The following is a 21471-nucleotide window of genomic DNA, read 5'->3' on the forward strand; positions in this document are numbered from 1 at the left end:
GTTACCCTAGCTTGAGACAAGAAAATATGTGAATCCATGTGCTCTTCCAGATCGGGCCCTTTTTTTATTTTTTAATTTTAAAAAACAGGTAATATGTTGTTTTCATTTGTTTAATTAATTTGTCAGATTTCATCTCATTTTCTAATACAAATTTAAAGTTTTTGTTGGATTCGATTATTAGTCTGATTAGATTCAATTTTTATTTGATTATATATTTATTTTATTGATTATTTTCTATTTATAATTTATGAATGTATAAATTATTCAATCAAGATAGATCACGTAAGGAGGATGGAGGCCGCAGAAATGAGAATGTTTCGATGGGCATGTGGTAGGACTCTGTGGGCCATGAAACCAAACTCTGCAAATGGTGTCTGTATCCGAAAAATTGAGGAAGAGAAAACTACGGTGGTTTGGGCATGTCCTTAGGCGACAACCGCGCGGATATGGTCAGGAGGGTAAAGTCGATTATAGTCGACGGTGCCAGAAGGAGATGACGACCAAGGAAGAAGTGGGTAGTGCAATAGTGTTGCCTTAGTTTAGGTTTTAACCTATATTACTTCTCGTAGCTTGTTATCACTGACTTCTGTGTATCATTCTCTTCATGTTTCCTCCTTTTAAATTTAGTCGGGTCTTACGTTTCTGTTTATATGCAGAGATTTTTACGCAGGAATTTATTTGCAGGGATTACTTCCATTCAGACGCGCATATGAAGACTGTTCAACTATATATTTATTTATTTATACATGTATTGTGTTTTATCTTTATTTTTAATTTTCTGACTGCCGGAGGTCTTCCACGGAAACTGCTCTCAACCTGGCGTTGGGGGCAGCCTACTACCCTACCTCCCTCTTACTCGAATAGAGTTTTGTTGTTGTTGTATCTGTTATTCATATTATATAAAATTCAGTTTATACAATTTTATTTATTTAAATTTTAAATCTCAATTCTTAAATCTTAAGACTTAAAGTATTAATTTAAATTAGAATCTTTAAATTCTAAAATAAATGGATTTGCGTAAAATTACATAATTGAATACAACTAAAATTATGACTGTATCGATAAAATTCTTCACATAATGCTTTGAGGAAAAAAAAATTCTTCACATATTGCATTTGATCAATTATTTACTGAAATAGCGTGATTTTTACAGTAAAAGGATTGGTCGTCAGGTGCTCCGGACGACCTGTACAAGTCGTCATATCGTCCGAGCGTCATGCTTATTTGCTAAAATAAGTTCGAGCGTTGGAATGCATCAATTATTGCTTCCATTATGGTTTAGCTACCGCTGCCATTCTAATTTACCATGCAATAAGGGAGCAGAGGCTGGGGAATCACAGGCCAACCTTGGATTGCTTAGCGCCCTATCTCCAAAGGCGTTGAAATGCAACAATTATCACGGGCCAACTTTGGATTGCTTGACGACCTTTCTTGAACGCGTATGGATGACATGGCGACATGCACAAGTCACCCGAAACATCTGGCGACCAACCCTGTTATGATAGAAAACAACAAATAATTGATCGAAGATTTTTTTTTCAAAGCATTATGTGGGCAAAATGGCCGACTGTATCATATAACTTTTATAATTCTTGAATAATTTAAAATAATATTTATACTATCCATTGGCAATACCCTTTTCAGGGAAAGACCGACAATATCAATTAAATTATAATTATAATTTACATTTACAATTATATTTATTTTTCAAATAACAATATTTCAAAATATACATATATTAGATTTCAAATGAGATTCTTATTTTTTTTTACTATTTTGGTCATTAATGAGTTACTATATAAAAAAACTAGAGGAAGAAAAAAATGTCCATGTTCAATGTCCAGTGTTATTGGGCAGGTCATGTGCCAGACAATAAATATAAAAGGCCATTCATTCAGCCCCGCTATATGTAAAAGGAAATTACAAGGTTTGTTTAATTACAACGTTTTACCAACTTATTTCCATTTTCAAACAAAGAATCTCAAATCAAACACGTCAGAATTCAGTCCAGGATCGTTGTTTTCATTGATTGATCGGTGTTTCAGATGGTTGAAATCTCTTGCCAGTCTCGCTGCAAATACTTCACAGGGACCAATTCACTCCCCCTGGAACCTAATCCTAAACTACCTCTTATTTCTCTATACATCCATGCTAGAGTCGAGACACCGGCCAAAGCCGCGGTTGCGGCGATGACAAAACCGACCAAGGCAACCAAGAAAAACAACCCAACAAAGAGTAGCAGAGGGCTGAAAAGTATCAGCAGAGGCAAGCTTATAAACAGCAGTGCCGATGCTGCCAAGAAGCTGAGCCCCATCATTCCCAGCAGCGGTGCAGCCAGTGCTGCCAAGATCATTGATCCGCCAGTTTGCTGTTGTTGAGCCCTTTCTCCCATTTGATCTACACTTTTGTGTTCTATTTTTCCACCTTGGGAAACCGCCGATTCTTTGATATTATAACCCAAGAGGTTAAAAAGGCGTGCTGTTTAGGTGTTTCTTGGAACCCATGTGTGGGGCTTTGGCTCTTACACGTGGCACCTATTAGCTCATTCGAACGACACGTGGCGTGAGTCATGAGACACAAGAGACAACAATTCACACGATTTTCAAATTGACTTTTTTCATTACAGATCGGTTGCATTGTTGACAGTGACAATCAAAATGAACTCTGGGTCTGAAAATGAAAGACAGGTACAGAACAACACACGGTGTGAGTGAGCAGTAAGGGTCAAGGCCCCTGCCTGATGTGCAGTGCCCAATGAAACGGGCACATACGATACAAGTGTTGAGACACCTAATGTCACATACAATAATGCCATTAGAGTTCATTATATATGATGTATAAACTATTAAATGAAGAACGGAATCTAAATGGAGAGTCACCTGAAGAGCAGACATGCCGAAAGAGGCTTCCACCAACGATCGAATAGTCGGATGGACGTCGAGCTTTTTTGTTCACCACCATAAACCACAAATGGAGATCAAAGTGTAAGTATAGTATGCTCGGCCATAGAAAAGATTTAAGAAAGTTATTGTGAAAGAAGAGATGCAAGAAATGAAGGGGAAAAAGGGTTACACACAGCATCATTTCCAGCAACAAATGCTCCAGAAACAGCAGTAATGCCTACAATGAGGCTCACTGGAATTGCAAGTCTCTTGACTTTGGCATCCCCTTGAACCCAAGCTAGTGATTCCGCAAGAGGTTCGGGCATTACAACAGAAAGAGCAGTCCAGGACAGACCACTGTAAATAACTGATGCTGAAGTAAGATGAGTAGCAAGTCGATAAGGGCTCACTCGGGGATCGACATACTCCGAAGCTGGTTCCTGTAGGAAGAAATCATCACTGCAGTGAACAATATGTTGCGGAAGACGGCTATCGAATAGAGCAAAATCGCAACTGATAATTTGAGAAAATAAAAATAAAGATAAAGAAGACACAAAATTTACGTGGAAAACCTCTAAATATTATAGGGTAAAAACCATGGACAACGATAGAAGAATTTCACTATAAGAAAATAGGAATTACAACTTCTCTCGATCTACCAAGGAGAAAACAATGATAATTCTCTCTTGATAAAAAGGAGAAAACAACTCTCAAGAAACTCTCTAAATTCTCTAGTATTGGAAGAAAGCTAGAATGTTTTGGGATGATTTTGAAGTTAAATGAGCTAGGGTATTTATAGTTGAAGTTTTAATGACTAATTTGTAAATACCCTAAGTTCAATGACTAAATTGTGATTATTCCATTTAACTTTTTTAACAATTTGGTGGCCAATATTTGACCAATTTAGCCGCCCATTAATGATGCCAAATTGCCACCCCATTATGTTGATTAATGCTGCCAACTTTTAACAATCGCCCAAGATTTGATTGGAACAATCATATCTTCACACCATTCTTTCTACCTTGTACCATCATGTTGCTTACGTTTTTGTCAGGCCACAAGAGGATCGACACCAACTAAATTTATCAGCGTTGATTGCCTTAGTCATGAAATCTGCTATATTTGTCTTTGGTATGGATCTTCTGCATATCTACCTTCCCTTCTTCCACCTTTTCACGAATGAAATGGTATTGAACTCGTATGTGCTTTGTCTTTGAATGAAATGATGGATTCCTTGCTAGAAGCAAGGCACTTTGACTGTCACAAAACAGAGAGACATACTCTTGATTGTGCCCAAGCTCCTCCAATAGCATCTTCAACCAAATTGCTTCTTTACTGGCTTGTGTAGCTGCTACATATTCTGCCTCTGTTGTGGATGTAGCCACAACTGACTGCAATTTTGAAACCCAGCTTACAGCTCCACTAGAAACTTTGAACACATATCTTGTAGTAGATTTGCTTTTTATCCAAATCCCCTGCATAGTCAGAATCTACATACCCATTGATTAGTAAGTTTGATCCTCCGTAACATAATGCAACATTTGAGGTCCCTTTGATGTATCTCAGGATCCTCTTTACTGTATTCCAATGCTCTTTGCCTGGATTCGCCATGTACCGACTAACCACTCTCACTGCTTGTGCAATGTCTGGTCTTGTGCATATCATAGCGAACATTAAACTTCCCACTGCTGATGCATACGGTACTCGAGACATCTCCATCCTCTCTTCTTCACTGCTAGGACTCATACTGGAGGATAATTTGAAGTTAATAGGAAGAGGGGTAGAAATTGGCTTACAATCTTGCATGCTGAATCGTGACAAGATCTTCTTCCAGTAATTCTTTTGTGAAAGCCAAATCTTCCTATTACTTCTATCTCGGTGAATTTGCATCCCTAGAATCTTGTTTGTTGATCCCAAGTTCTTCATTTCAAATTCCCTAGCCATTTGTGCCTTCAATTCTTCAATATGATCTTTGTTGGGTCCTGCAACCAACATGTCATCCACATACAATAGCAATATAACAAAATTGTTATCACCAGACCTCTTGAAAATAAGCACAAGGGTCTGCATTAAGTCTGTTGTATCCAAGGCACATAATGAAGGAATCAAATCTCTTATACCAACACCTCGGCGCCTGCTTTAGACCGTACAAAGATTTGTTCAACCTGCAAACCAAGTTCTTCTTTTCTTTTTCTTCAAAAACTTCAGGTTGGAGCATATAAATCTCTTCTTCAAGATTTCCATGAAGAAAAGTTGTTTTAACATCTAGTTGCTCTAGATGTAAGTTCAATGTGGCACACATTGCCAAAACTACTCGAACTGTTGTTAGTCGAACCACAAGAGAAAATATTTCATTAAAATCAATACCTTCTTTTTGAGCATATTCTTTGACCACCAGTCTTGCACGATACCTCTCCACTTGATCGTCGCCATTTCGCTTGATTTTGAAAACCCATTTGTTACCAATTGGCTTCCTTCCTTGTGGTAGTGGCACAAGGTCCCATGTATTATTTTTATGAAGGGCTTCAATTTCTTCTTGCATCGCCATCATCCACAGTGAAGCATCTGAGCTGTTTATTGCCTCCTATAACATAATCTGAATACCAATTAGGACGTCTTCTCACACGATCTGATTAACGAGTTCTTGGAGCTTCAGAACTCTCTGGTTTTTGTTCATCATGTGCTGGTTCTGCTTCAGAAGAATCTCCTTGTTCAAACTCCTTTTCCACATGTATCTGTGTAGTCTCTGACTTTTCAGCGCTATTATCGTCTTTTTTTCTTTGTAGCTTATCTTCTACAAAGATAACATCCCTGCTGATGATCACTTTGCGGGCAGTGGGATCCCACAAGCGATACCCCTTTACTCCATCAGCATACCCCAAGAATTTGCATTTCCTGGATTTTGGATCCAACTTTGAAATTTCTTGGGAGTTGTACATCACGTACACAATACTTCCAAATACATGGAGGTTTGAATAATCAGCTGGTTTACCAGTCCACATCTTCATTGGTGTCTTCAGCTCTATTGTAGTTGATGGAGCTCGATTCACCAAATAGCAGGCGGTATTGACTGCTTCTGCCCAGAATGATTTTTTTAGGCATGCATCCCTTAACATTGCTCTTGTTCTTTCTAACAAGGTTCTGTTCATCCGCTCTGCCACTCCATTTTGTTGAGGAGTGTTCACCACTGTGAACTGTCTTTTGATGCCTTCTTTCCTGCAAAAGTTATCAAATTCTTCGCTTGTGTATTCTCCTCCATTATCTGTTCTGAAACACTTGATCTTATTTCCAAAATCAAGTTCCACCCGCGCCTTGAAGTTTTTGAAAGTTGAAAACACATCTGACTTCTTCTTAATAGGGTACACCCATCATCTCCTGGAGTAGTCATCAATAAATGAGACAAAGTATTTTGCTCCGCCTAGGGATGTATGGTGTTTTCCATACGTCAGAGTGAACCAATTCTAGAACACTTTTGCCTCTAGAATTTGATGTGTTGAATTTCAACCGGTGCGGCTTACTTGTTATGCAATGCTCACACAAAGTAAGTGATACCTTCGTTAAGCCTGCAAGTAGCTTTTGCTCCACAAGGACTTTCATTCCTTATTCTGACATGTGTCCAAGTTTCTGATGCCATAACATTGCAGAATCTGAACTACATGAGGCAACAGAGGCTTCTGCTTCTAGCAAAGTCTCTCCCTTCAGCACGTACAAGTTTGCTACTATCTTTTCACCTTTCAGCACCACAAGCGCTCCACGGAACACCTTCATGATTCATTTTCGTGTTTCAATCTTGCTTGCATTATTATCCAACAATCCGTAGGATAATAAATTTTTCTTCAGGCCTTTCACGTGCCGCACATCTTGAACAACTTTAATTGTTCCATCATACATCTTCAATTTGATGGTTCCAACGCCAACGATCTCTAAGGCATGATCATTGCAACTATACACAGATCCTCCTGAGACAGGTTCATAATGATAGAACCATTCTCTTCTTGAGGTCATGTGATATGTTTCTCCTGAATCAATGAGCCATATATCTACAAATCTTTTTCTACCTTCCACGGTGGTTGACGCTTCATAGCATAGAGCATCTCCATCATCTGAAGTATTTGCGGTATTACCTTATGGTTTGGAGTTTTTATTTAGACTCCAACAATCCTTCTTCAAGTGACCCTTCTTTCCACAGTTGTAGCACTTTAAATTCTTCTTGCTTCTCGACTTCGATTTACCATGTTTGTGACTACTGCTTTGGTCACGTTCTGTTGATCTCCCTCTCATTGTTGTCATCGTTGTTAACGCTTCTGCTTGTTGCAGATTTACTTGTCTGTCTTCTTTGTTCTTACGCCGATTTTCTTCTTGTAGAACAGCAACTACAACGTCATCGAAGACTAGACTGGTGACATTATTATTTGTCAAGTTGATGATGAGTTGATCATACCAATCCGGTAGACTTTGAAGTAGAAGTTCAGCACGTTCTTGTTCTCCTATTTTACAGCTTAAAGATGTAAGCTGAGAAAATAAAGTGTTCAGTGTATTTAAGTGCTCCGTCACTGAAGTAGATTCTGGCATACGGAGAGTGTACAATTTTCTCTTAAGGAAAATTTTATTGTGCAGTGATGTGGCCTCGTACAATTTGGTGAGATGATCCCATATCTCCTTAGCTGTCTTTTTCTCCTCGATGCTTGACAATACTTCATCTGCTAATGCTAGATGAAAGTTTGCTATAGCATTCACGTCCATTTCGATCCATTTGTTGTCATCTGTGAAATCTACCGGCCTTTCACTTATAGCTGCTAGACAACCGTCTTTCCTCAGGATGGCCTTCATCTTCAATTTCCACAATGAGAAATTTCTCCCATTGAATTTTTCAATATCAAATTTCATTGCCATAGCTTCTTTTACGGATAGTTCCCACTATTTCACTATCGTGAATAGTTCTCTGGAACCTTCAAAGAATGGGTAATACCTTCTTACTTTCTTATGTTGGAGGATCCACCTTTTGGTGGCAACCACAAAGACAATAAGCAGATATTACACACTCAAATCTGGCTCGGATACCAATTGTTGCTGAAGATGGCTATCGAATAGAGCAAAATCGCAACTGATAATTTGAGAAAATAAAAAAGAAGATAAAGAAGACACAAAATTTACGTGGAAAACCTCTAAATATTATAGGGTAAAAACCACTGGCAACGGTAGAAGAATTTCACTATGAGAAAATAGGAATTACAACTTCTCTCGATCTACCAATGAGAAAACAATGATAATTCTCTCTTGATAAAAAGAAGAAAACAACTCTCAAGAAACTCTCTAAATTCTCTAATATTGGAAGAAAGCTAGAATGCTTTGGGATGATTTTGAAGCTAAATGAGATAGGGTATTTATAGTTGAAGCTTTAAGGACTAATTTGTAAATACCCTAAGTTCAATGACTAAATTATGATTATTCCATTTAACTTTTTTAACAATTAGGTGGCCAATATTTGACCAATTTAGCCGCCCATTAATGATGCCAAATTGCCACCCCATTATGTTGACTAATGCTGCCAACTTTTAACACAATATTCTACTAATTTGGACTCAAATTTTTTAAGGAGATATGAAATTAGGAGAAAACGAATTACGTCTCACCTCTGAGCCACTTTTAACCATCCATCAACCAGTTAAACTCTGATCAACACCAAGAGCAGAGACTCGTAGACTGAGGCGCTCGGTAATATATCCCTTACGAAGAAAATACAAGAATGGCTCTCCTCTACATTCGATGTGAGTACTGTTAGAAAAAATAACTTATTGCAAAACGAAATATTAACGTTGACTGAAAAAATAAATAAGATAAATGAATATAATTTTACAGTGCTGTGTAGTCATTGTCTTAGAAGCAATTTCGTCGAACTAGTGTAATTCCTAAAGATGGACGTTGCCTTAAGGTTAACACAATCTTACATATTTTGCACACCTAAAATAAAAAAAAAATTAAATTCTAAACAGTGTTACTCTTTTTTGGAAGAAATGAAAGAAAAACTTCATTATGCTTATGAAAAGAGAATATAAAAAAAGAAAAGGAGGATAAAAAAAATGAGTGAGTTGAAAACGAAGAAGGTTCTCATTCTATAGCTAAAAATATAGGACATTTAAGTAAAATTGTCAATAGAAAAATTAGTAAAAAATCTCCCAAATATCTCAACTTCTCCCATTTAAATTTTAATTAATTTAAAATTCAAGTAAAAACAGATTTATTTCCTGAGTTCTTTGCATTATATATATATATATATATAACAAACAATTCCCGACTTATGTAAAGAAATTTGCAAAAGAATTTAAACAAAAAGAGCAACGGCTAAATTGTTTGCCTAAGCACTAGTATCTGTTGGATTTAAAATGGTACATAGTAGAATGAGTAATTCTTCTCTTTAACAAGTGAACGAATCTTGAACTTGTTAAAATTATGGTTAACTCATAACACACAACTAACTTCATATCTATTTAAATTCCGCGATAGTCCAAACATTTTGTCAAATGATATATTGGGATGCTCATAAGTGCTTTAGAAAGACGATTCAAAGTTTTTCATAGAAGATGGCTACTCCTTCACACTTATGTATGTGATTTCATCAAATTTATCTTAATATAGACCACTCGAATTAGGGCTATAATGTAACATCATTAACCATATATGAGTCAAAGATGTCACACCAGTCATGCAAAACATTTACTATTTAAAAACTAGTAAAATTTATTTCTTTAAAATCTCAAAATGCTTTTCTTTATTTTAAAATTAATAATTGCACAAAATCATAATTTAATATTTAAGTATCAAAATTTAAATTCAATTCAAATAATATTTTAGGCAGTTATGTACTGTAACATATCTTAAATCAAAACTGTCAGAAAATGCTTGATTTGAAAACCATTTCTATCATAAATAATTATGATTTAATAACTAATATTCATAATTAATAATGTCTTTATAAAATCAAACCTTCATAATTTAACAAAAATATCTTAAACAGACTCGAATCAGAGCAGCTAAAAACTTCTTTGATATATATGTCACTACCAAATAAATTAACAGACAATATGTCCTTACTTATTGATTCTGGTGGCAGAACTGATACCTCGGAAATGATGTTAATGCACTCTATATTTTTCCTTCTAGCTTGCACCTACGTGTGAAACACTCATACGCTAAATTTTCACTAAGTGAGGCAACCAAGTAAAATAAAATAAATAAAATATTTAACGTATAAAACATACAATATCATATAAAAACATTAATAAAATAAAAAAAAGTATAAAATCAATTGTCAATTCTTAATAAAAATTTATTAAAGAAATATGTAATTCAGACTGTATTGTGCCATTTTAGATATGTAATTTTCTATTTCAGTTCATATCATAGCAAAACTATACTTTTCTTTTCGAAATCTGATCATTTCAAATCCATTCTTTTCTTATTCATATCAGACATTTGCCCACTGTATTATCATAAGGATATGCGGTACACGATTCAGATAATGAGTGAGTGCGCTATATACAAATTTACTGTCAGAACAGATTGCACCGAGTCACTCCACCTCGTGCACCACTAAGGTACGTCGAGTCAGACCACGAGTGACCCATCATAGTGCCATATAATGCACATATAAAGCTAATCAGATACAACGAATTACTCCACCTCGTGCACCACTAAAGTACGCCGAGTCAGACCACGAGTAATCCAAACTGGTGTCTTATCAGAAACATATTCAGATTCACTCCACCTCATGTCATGTCATTGTGCCACTGACCCTCATTTTCATACAATGGACTTTATTCAAAATTAGTTACTAATTTTCATATAAAATCATTCATCCATATAATCAAATATAAAACCATTAATATAAAACCAGATCTAGGCAGTTCATACCCAAAAATATTCACATGCTATGAAATAAAATATCGAATAAAATAATTTGGGTTATTCAAAACCAAAATCATATAAAAACCATTTAGTAAATCAATATAAAGATATTTCATAAAATAATTCAAATTGTTTTAATTGAAAACCTTCGAGGTTGGCTCATCGCAAGCCGTCATCATATCGAATATAAAATAAGAAAGTTGCACTCACATGGTGCCTCACCAGCTTATCCTATGATCACCTTTATAACCCTCGTATCCGGTTCATTTTGATCTCAATTATAATCATGAACTACTCGTTAATTGATTTTCAACATATAAACGATTCACATACTTTAGTACTTGTACTATTATAATAAAATTAAATTCGAATCGAAATTCTAAAAATTCAACTAAGGAACATTCGATACTAATTTCTACTCCGAAAACAAAATAAACCCTAACTGAATCAAATTCACTCTTGAACTCCGTTCTTTTTCTTTTTGCTCGTTTTTGTCTCGATTCCAGTTACGATCTACTTGAAAATTAATTATCCGACCAAAATAATTTCGAACAAGAATTAGTACTTTAATTAGCATATTAAATTCGAATTTGAATAAATTATAAAAAAAATAGCCATCAATGCATATTCGATACTAATTTCCCTTCCTAAACCGAATATCCACTTGTCCAAATTATACTATCTTGACCCCATTCCTCATATTACTTTGTGTCAAATAACAAACTTTAAATCTTAAGGAGAAACACTCCGATCCGAACAAAAACAACGTCCGATAGCAAATGTGAATATATCCTTTCAATTTCTCAGTCAGAGACTTTTCTTTTCTTGTTTTTTTTTAAAAAGGGTCTTTTGTATTATAAAGGATTACAAAGTACACCATCTCAAGGACCTCATTAAAAAATCTCCCTAACCCTAAATAGAAGAAAAAGAGTGAACCTTGAGGTGGTAAGGATCTAATACACAAAAACTATTACATCAGACAGCCCATGCCTCCGCCTTACCAGAAACCCGAACCCAACTCATTAAAAAACGAACATAGACAAACCATTAAAAACCCAGCTAAACCAATGTAAAGGACATAACATAAAAAACAAACTAGCAACATCAACCTGAACTTAAACGATGTCAATATACTCACTTAATGAATCTGATCCAATGAAGACGGATTGTCAAGAAGCATTGAGATCTTAAGAGGTTGTAGACTTTCAAACAATGGGAAATAATCGAAAGCTTGCAGGACTTCTAGCGGAATCAACACCAAGATTACAGAAGTTACCCACAATTCTCGAGCAAGGACAGAAACATAATTCCAGGGATCGAACATAACATAAGTCTTATTAGCTGGACCAAATCATCTGGCAAGGAAAAGATTTGATGCCCCTCAATAAACATAACAATCAGAAACTAAAACTTTCCGAGGCTAACTGGAAGTCACTCGACAATAATAGAAGCTGACAACAAACGCTGCATGATGGAAAATACACAGACCCGAGGATAAAACAACTAAGAAATTGAACGAAAAATCCAACATTGGCAGTGAACTATCGAGAACAAGTAACATAACAGGAAGTATCAATAATCAGACTAACAATAGTAATCTACTCCAGCTTCTCGTAAAAACCACGGTTAAAAACCTCAAGACCAAAACCTTAGACCTCCGCAACCCCTGACAGTCACGCACCAAACTCAACAATATTCTGGAGACGCAAAATCCTTGAGAACATCACTTTCAGAACCAACAAACTTAAAACCAAGTTTCTTACCTAATGACAGTTTACTCTCCCCTTCAACAAAAGCAGTAGCCCACCTTTTCTTCAAATCTGAATCTAAAGAAGATCTACTTGATAATTCAGAGGAGATTTAATCTGACTTTATCAAATTGAATCTCTCCAACGCTCGATCTCTTCTTTTTCTTTCAGCTTTCGATAGGACTTTATCCTGAATATCCAATAGGGAACTGAATTTTTTTTCTTCTTATTTTTTCTAATGGACAAATCTTTTTCACTTGAGTTAACAGAACCCAAATTGATTCCATCACACTTCCCCCTGATGCCACCTGACTATCTCTATTTAAATCCAATGAAGCTTCGACCGATAAGCCCATTCCTTGAGGAAACCCAGTTTCTGGAGAGCCTTCAACAACCCGTACCTCCAACACTTTATCCTCCATCCTTATAACCCCATCAACATCTATTCCTTGAAACCCCGCGTGATTAGAATGATCAAGAATTTGAAAACCAACTCTCTCCCTACCTTCTTCGAAAACACAACCGACCTCGATAAACTTCTCAGGGCTATCCTTACTATAATATCCAAGGCTTTCACCATTGCACGCTACATCAAAAGTGCCGCCACTGGGTATGGGAGACCCTATCTTGTCGTATGAACTTCCCGACGTAGATGCCTCCGACAGATCCACATACAGATTTGCCGAAGAAACACCATCTTTATCAGCCTTGAACTCTACATCTTTATCATCCTCAAACTCCTTTATCTTTAAAATTTCAGACTTAGTCAATTTAACTAATGAATGATCCATCAACCCAACTTCAAGAGCTCGGACATCAAACTTCTTATTCTCCACCACTACATCTACAACTTCATCGATCCGAGCTTCCATCGAAGTAGAAATCAACAAATTAACTTTTTCACAATCTATATGATGGTTAACATTTTCTCCAAAAGCCTCAAATCTACCCTACAAGTCAGCTAATCATTTCAAAGTGGTTTTATTCCAACACTGCAAAGGTAATTCAACTATCTCTATCCATGCAACTCTTTCCTTTTGGCATATAGACTCTGTCTAAAGCATAATATCCACGAAAATCTCTTTCAAGTAGGACCACTGTAGGTCTTCAAGCATGATAAACAAATCTTTACTCTCAATGGTAAGTAGAAAAGAGTTCCCACATAATCTTTGAACGTTAATTTCCCCTAAGCCCCAATTTTTTAATCTATCAACGATACTTCCAACACTACATACACCAGCCATAACTCCCACCAAACATCTCCTCAACTTTCTTACATCATCCTCATCAACATGACCCATAACTTTCTTTATGGATGCTCCCACTTTGCCAACCTCCGAGCTGCGTGAATTTCCATTAAAGGTTGTACTCATAATTTTTGAATTCCACGACATCTTACTAAGCACCCATTTATCCTTTGGGGCCTTCAAAACAAACTTAGCAAAACTCACTGAGATGCGACTACCATACACCATAAGGTCATTCAGTGGATCCCTAACTCTTTTAGCTTCTATCAGATTACAAACTTTTACGAAGCCAAACCTAGTGTCTGCTCGACTCCTCTTTTTTAGAATATACACACTCATAACCTCACCATATCGACCCACTATCTGCCATAAACCTTTCTAGTGAATAGTATCTGGTAGATTATCCACAAACAAAGAGACAGTTTCCGATAGAAGACCTGAAAAACTCTCCCTCATAATGTAATTTTTTCAAGCGAGTAGTCGACTGGTTCACTTTGGCTTTTACACAAACAACTTGCAAACAATTTTAAATATCACACTTTGACTCCAGAAACAGACTAGAACCCCACACAGTATCTCAAGACTTTGAAATTAATTTCATAAGAAAACCAAATCTCAAGCACGAAACAACAATCGATTAAAAAACAGGAATAAAAATAACAGCTAGTAGAGAAAGAATCGATCTCACCAAGCTAGAAGAGAACATTGAATCAATCGAGTATTAATTTTGAGGACGAACGACAATGAATCCTAAACCCCCTCCCTGATTAATCCCACCTCTCTGGTGAACTCATTCTCTTCAACGACATATTCTTTTAAGATTGATAGAGTAAAAACTGACTCTGATTATTAGATCTCGATCATGCCTTTGGAGTTTTAATGTAGTTCTTTTGAATTCATGAAAGGCTCATGGAGTTTCAAATCCATACCATCAAAGTTCGCTATTTGTTTTTTTCTTTTCTTGTTTGATTCACAACAATTTGATTCAATCAAAATTTCCAATCAATTTCACTAAATTCCAAAACCAAAACAACTTAAATTCGATCAATTCCCCACTAATTCCTTCAATGGTCGAATGCTTCACTCTTATTTCTAATGGTTTTCAATCCAATTTTATGTTAGTATTTTATTCTACAACACTTCTAACATCCATTCCTAGCTTTAATTCCATCAATTTCCATGAGTTCAAGTCTCCCCTTCATCCACATAAATCACCCACTTCACCAATTAAGCAAGGAAACCATGAGATTTTACTGTCAAATGAAAAGAATTTAATGGGGATTATTTTTCTATTTCACACTTTAGTCCAAAATCCTAATAAATTGAACCAAAAAAATGAAAAGAAAAACTTACCTTTGGTTATGGAGTTTCGATAGTCTACTGGAGAAAGGAGCAAATTTTCTACACAATTCTAATAAAAAATCTCTTATTTAATCTTTAAAAATGAATTTTTAATTCTTTTTGGTCTGAAAGTGTAAATTGCCCTTAACGAATCCTTATTTTTATCTCCATGCCCCTCCATTATATCCATTTAAATATTATTAAATAAATATAAAAAATCTCATCTCTCAAATTTTCTTGTTAACCTTTCAATTTTCCAAAATTTTGTTTTAGTCACTAAATTGTACTATTCCACTTTATAGTGCAACTCTCACTAAATTCCACCAATCCAACTTAATTTATATTAATTAAAAATGTAAATATAATTTTCCAAACCCAAATCTACCGTCTTTTAAATTTTTTGAGAATTCCGATTCAGTACGATTATCCGAATATCTTATTGATCTTTGTCCTTTAATAAACTTTTATGCAAAATCTATATCAAAATTCTGAAGCCCATTAAAAAATTGCCTTGGGCTGAGCTACTTATTTACATAACCAAAATGTAACTTTGAAAATTTTACATTTTTAGTCCCTAAACTTTTAAAACTTTACATTTTGATCCTTAAACTTTTAAATTTTACATTTTGGTCACTAGTTCAAAACTTGGGATATTACATATAAAATCATTAAGAGGTTTTATTAAGCTCAACCTCTCATTTATAAATTTGGTGAATTAATCAAGTCTGTCTCACTAGGATCACCCACAAACAATTGGGCTATGAATTTATTAAGAGTGTAAAACTTAACCTTATAAATCGATATATCTATCAAGTCTGTCTCACTAGGACCACTCAAATCCTGGGCTATGGGTTTGTTAAGAGTGTAAAACTCAACTTCTCAAGTGTACATGATACACAACATGGATAAGTAGGAGTGTACAATATGAATTATTCATCAAATGAGCTTAAGTCTCATCCCCTCATTGAATCAAGAACCATTTTCCTATATAATCCTTTAGTTAAGGGATCAACAAGGTCCCTTTCAGATTTCACGTAGTCTAAAGCGAGTACCCCATTCTTTATAAGATGCAAGTATATGAGAACCCGTCTCATTGTTATCTTTTAAAGGAAGAAATGGATGACCATCCATGGTACCACGATATCTTATAGTATATGAGGTACCAAACGTATCCTCCTGGTGCATCTGAAATTGACAAAATCAGAAAAATGACAGTTGGATACTTCCTTGATGGGGAGATCTTGTACAGAAGGGTAGTGACCAAGTTTTGTTGAGATGTGTAACTGCCAAAAAAGCAATAATGTAATGGAAGAGGTGCATGGCGGAGCATGTGGAACATATGCAAATGGTTTATATCTGGCCATGAAGATCATGAGATATGGATACTATTGGCCCACGATGCATACAGATTGTGTCAATTACGTAAGAAGGTGTCATAAATGTCATAAATATGCAGATAAAATTCAAGCACCACATTCGCCCTTGCATGTCATGAGCTCACCTTGGTCGTTTTCTATGTGGGGTATGGAAGTCATTGGGGAAATCACACCAAAAGCTTCAAATAGACATCCATTCATCTTAGTGGTAATAAATTATTTTACAAAGTATGTAGAGGCTGCTTCTTCTTCCAGTATCACAAGATCTACAGTTTCCAAATTCATAAAGAGAAATAATATGTCGATATGGATTGCCAGAAAGAATCATCATATATAATGCCACTAATATAAATAACAAGATGATAGATGAATTCTGTGTGCAGTTCAAGATAAAACATGCCAACTCCGTGACCTACCGCCCGAAAATGAATGGGGAAAAGAAACAGCGAACAAGAACATCAAAAGGATCATTAGGAAGACTACAGAAACTTACAGAGATTGGCATGAGAAATTACCCTTTGCCCTATATGGATATTGGACGACCTTGTATACATCAACAGGGCCAACACCCTTCTCTCTGGTATATGGAACAGAGGCAGTCGTACCCATTAAGATTGAAAGAGTTAAATGAAGCAGAATGAGTTCAGTCTCGCATTGATCAACTGAATCTTATTGAAGAGAAAATGATGAAAGTTATATTTCATGGGCAAATGTACCAAAACAGGATAATGAGAGCCCACGATAAGAAAGTGTGCCCAAGAGAGTTTCGAGAGGGGATCTAGTACTTAAAAAGATTTTGCCAATCTAGAAAGATATCCGCTGGAAATGGATGCTCAATTAGAAGGGGCCATACGTTGTTAAAAAGGCATTCTCTGGAGGAGTTTTAATTTTGGCAGAGATGGACGGAAGAGTGCTAAAAATCTAATAAATTCATACTATGTCAAGAAATATTACGCCTAAGAAAGAAAAAAAGAGAAAAAAAAAAAAAAAGAAAGAAAAAGAAAAAGAAAAAAGAAAAGAAAAGAAAATGAGAGGTTCAAGGTGAAAACCTGCAAAGGGAGTCTTAAAACCGAGGCAAGGATTTGAGTTAAAACCTGAAAAGTGGCTCAAATGCATTTTGATGTTAAGGCATCCGAAAAATAAACCCTCTTGAAAGACTAGCAGTTCGTGAAAGACTTCACATCTGCAAATTACTTTGGTACCTTGATATCTCCCATACAAAGGATCATCTCGAGATGTAAAATTAACTGATTCAGGAACACTTGTGCTAGAATTCATTACGACATATTCTTTTTGCTTCAAGAATCTCTGTTCAATTCTTTCGATTGTCATGACTTTGTGTAAAACTTACATTTTGTCAATGAATTTCATGATTATCATTTCAATCTTCAAATCATTCATCTCTGTGTCATGAACAACCTAGGATAATCCAAATTCTAAACGAGTAATTTATCGACATTACTTTTTAATTAACCTATGAAATAATGGGAATCCAAGGCAGTTCATCAGGTCGATATTTACACTCATTGAAGCAAGTGATTGACAAAAGGGCGAGACAAGAAATGACAACCACTTGAATAACATAGTAAATAATAAAAGGCATAAAACAGATCATTCTAAGGCATGTCTCCGGCCGCTCCCGGCAGAGGTACATAAACTTTTGGGAGATCAATCTTTCAGGATTATGAATCAGACAAGGAGTCAGCGAAGACAAATACTCGACGAGAAAAAAAAAAAAATAAAGGCTTATGAGACCTTAAAACTCAAAAACATAAAAATCACATCATGCATGTTCAAGCATTTCCAAAATAGGAGCATACATTCAGTTTGTATCAAGTTTTGAATGTCTGACAGGAATTCAGAGAGTCAATAAAGATTTCATGAGGAAAAATAATCAGTCCATATTTCATTTCACTATTGAAGGAAATGAATCGCAGCGAAATTAAGGACCATCTGCTCATTACCTCCAGAACTTTAAAATACAAATCAATGACATATGATAATCTTTTGCATGTTTAAAACTCTTCAAAGAGAAGATAAACCAATTAACATTTCCAATGGAGAGTTCATAATGAGAAGAACTCATTCGATAGATGGAGAAAACGTTCGTAATGAGAAGAACTTGTCCAACATTTGCTCGATTCACGATATTTGAATCAGCAAAACCTTATTTAAGGGATTACAATTTCTAATGAAGAGTTCATAATGAGAAGAACTCATTCGATAGAGGGAGAAGAATTTTTTAATGATAATAATTGTTCAACCTTTGCTCGATTCACGACATTTCGAATCAGCGAACCTCACTTGAGTGATTAATATTTCCAATAGATAGTTCATAATGAGAAGAATTTATCCGATAGAGGGAGAAGAAGTTCGTAATAAAAAGAATTTGTTCAACCTTTGCTCGATTCACGGTATTTTGAATCAGCGAAACCTATTTGAGGGATTAAAATTTCCAATAGAGAGTTCATAATGAGAAAAACTCATCCGATAGAGGGAGAAGTAGTTCGTAATGAGAAGAACTTGTTCAACCTTTGTTCGATTCACATCATTTTGAATCAGCGAAACCTTACTTGAGGGATTAACACTTCCAATGGAAAGATATAATGAGAAGAACTCATCCGATGAGGAAGAAAAAGTTTGTAATGAGAATAACTTGTTCAACCTTTGCTCGATTCACGTATTTCAAATCAGCAATGCCTCACTCGAAGGATTAACATTTTCAGTAGAAAGTTCATGATGAGAAGAACCGTAGCTTGAAGAACAGAGATTGAGTCAAAAATGGCGTTTTATATCTTTGCTTCATTTCTATTCCACAATAATAAGCAAAGAGGGACAATTGTAATCGTTATTTTTTACATACCCCATTTACAAATAGGCCTCAAGCCCAACCCAAAACAACCTCAACCTAACCTAACCAAACTAACCCCAAACTAAACCAACCAAATACCCAAACCAGACCGACCCAGGGCCCAAACTAAACCTAACCCGAGTCTAACCCTAACCCTAGGGTAGTCGCCCCAATCCCCCAATCAACACCATCATTTTTTGCCCCAGTGACAGATGAATACCCCACACACGCCGCCATGATCCAAGCTCTACACTACACGCAACTCATACAGAGACAACAAGCAAGAGACAAAAAAATTATCATTTCATTTTTTCCTTGTAAATGGCTATAAAACCCGAGCATTAAACACTGTAAAATATCTATGTTTTTTTGTTTTTGTTTTTCCAAGCAATAAACATCAATATTCAAGGTTATTCTTTCTATTTTTTTTAAATTTTCAAGTAGTAGCAATACTTTTCTTCTTTATGTTTTCTTTAAAGTTTCGAATCTCAGTAGAAAAAAATAAAATCTTTTTAGTTTTCGAAATAAACTACAACGTTTTAGTTTGTTTAAAAAAACAGTAATAACATGAGTATAAATCCACTTTACGTTTCGAATAGTAGTAAAAAAAGAGTCATTTTAGTCGAAATAACATACTAAGTGTTACGCATTAAAACAGAAGAGAATAAAAAGAAATGGTAGATCTGAGTTTGCTGAGTCGGGGTCCGGAGTCCGAGGAAACCGAAAGGTTTAAGAAAGTTTCGAGGGGTTTATGAGCTTTTTTGTAGTTTAAACCCTAAATAAGGGCCTAGACTAGTAGATCTAGTATTTTTTTGTCTTTTTGGTGTTCCGACCCCATGTGTGGCGGTCGGATATGGTTCAAGGCGGCCGGAAAGAGGAGAGAGTGAAGAACATTTGGTTTTTTCTCTGGTTTTTTTTAACTTTCGGTTTGAAATGAATAAAAAATAAAAAGAAAAGTGGTATATATAAAAATAGTTTAGGGTAAAATCACGCTTAAGTCCCCCTAGGTTTATCGTGTTTTTACACTTGGTCACATGCAGGGACCAAATATGTTATTTTCCCTTTTTCCTTACGTGTTATGTAATTTTTGATTATTCACTATTTAATCTCTCTAACTTTAGCGTATTTTTGCATTCTGGTCACTTATAGGGTTTAAAACTTTTATTTTCCCCTTTTTTGCATGCTTTGTAATTTTTAGTATATTCATTGTTTAGTCCCTCTAAGTTTAGCGTATTTTTACACTTTGGTCATGTGTAATGACTTTTTAAATTTTATTTTAATTTGTGTGGACTAATTGTGTATTTTTTTCATTTTATTTTAATAGGTTATTTTAGGCTTAAATAAATAGATAATTATCTTTTAGCCCCTGTAACTTCAGCGTGTTTTCGCATTTTAGTCCCTAAACTATTTTTTATTTAGACTTAGTCATTAAATTTTAATTTATTTTAATTTAGTCCTCATATGTCTAATTTATATTTTTTAGCTTAGTAATTTAATATCCATGCAATTTGATCATGATATTTATGTTTATTTTGTTTTATTTTTTCTATTATGTTTTCTATTTTTTTATTTAATTAAGTTTATTAGTTGATTTAATATTTCATAGTTTTAAGCCTTTTGGATTTCGTTCTTAGATTAGGTTAATAAATCAAGTCAGACTTAGAAATTAGGATGGCACCCTAGTTATTAATTAGGGAGCAATTCGAGTCGAGTTTTTGCATAAGATGCCTGACTACTTGAATCGATTGCTCGACTTTTTAAAACTTGTTAATCATCGATATTTTCTAAAAAAACTTCAAATTTAATTCCCTTTTTTAATAGGTCAATTTCGATCATACTTAGGATTTTGGTTTATTAATTAGTTCGCAAACTTTAGAATTATTGATTTAGGTCCTTAAACTTCTAGTCTTTTAGAACTCGGTTTTTTAGATCTTTGACCCTTTAGTCCATGAACTTCAATTAAACCTTTAAGATTTGATATAATCAAATAGGTTAAATAGAGCATCACTTTTAGCTAGATTTCAATATAGTTCTCTTAATTTATGGAATAATTTGGGTCGGCCCTCGCCTAAATGCTCAAGAGACTATCTCGGTTATTCGATTCAATAATTGATAAAAAAT

At 35.1% G+C, this 21471-nt stretch overlaps 1 protein-coding gene across 1 annotated transcript; it reads right to left on the bottom strand.

Annotated features, from left to right (window-relative positions):
- Positions 1–2041: 2041 nt before the first annotated feature.
- LOC120164598 (oleosin Zm-I-like) lies at positions 2042–2392 on the bottom strand. The gene has a single exon (XM_039174290.1). It carries the CDS (start codon positions 2390–2392, stop codon positions 2042–2044), a length of 351 nt encoding a protein of 116 aa, XP_039030221.1.
- Between the last annotated feature and the right edge of the window lie 19079 nt (positions 2393–21471).

Source organism: Hibiscus syriacus, unplaced genomic scaffold (assembly GCF_006381635.1).
Source record: "Hibiscus syriacus cultivar Baekdansim isolate YM2019G1 unplaced genomic scaffold, ASM638163v2 tig00111540_pilon, whole genome shotgun sequence".
Lineage (NCBI taxonomy): Eukaryota > Viridiplantae > Streptophyta > Magnoliopsida > Malvales > Malvaceae > Hibiscus > Hibiscus syriacus.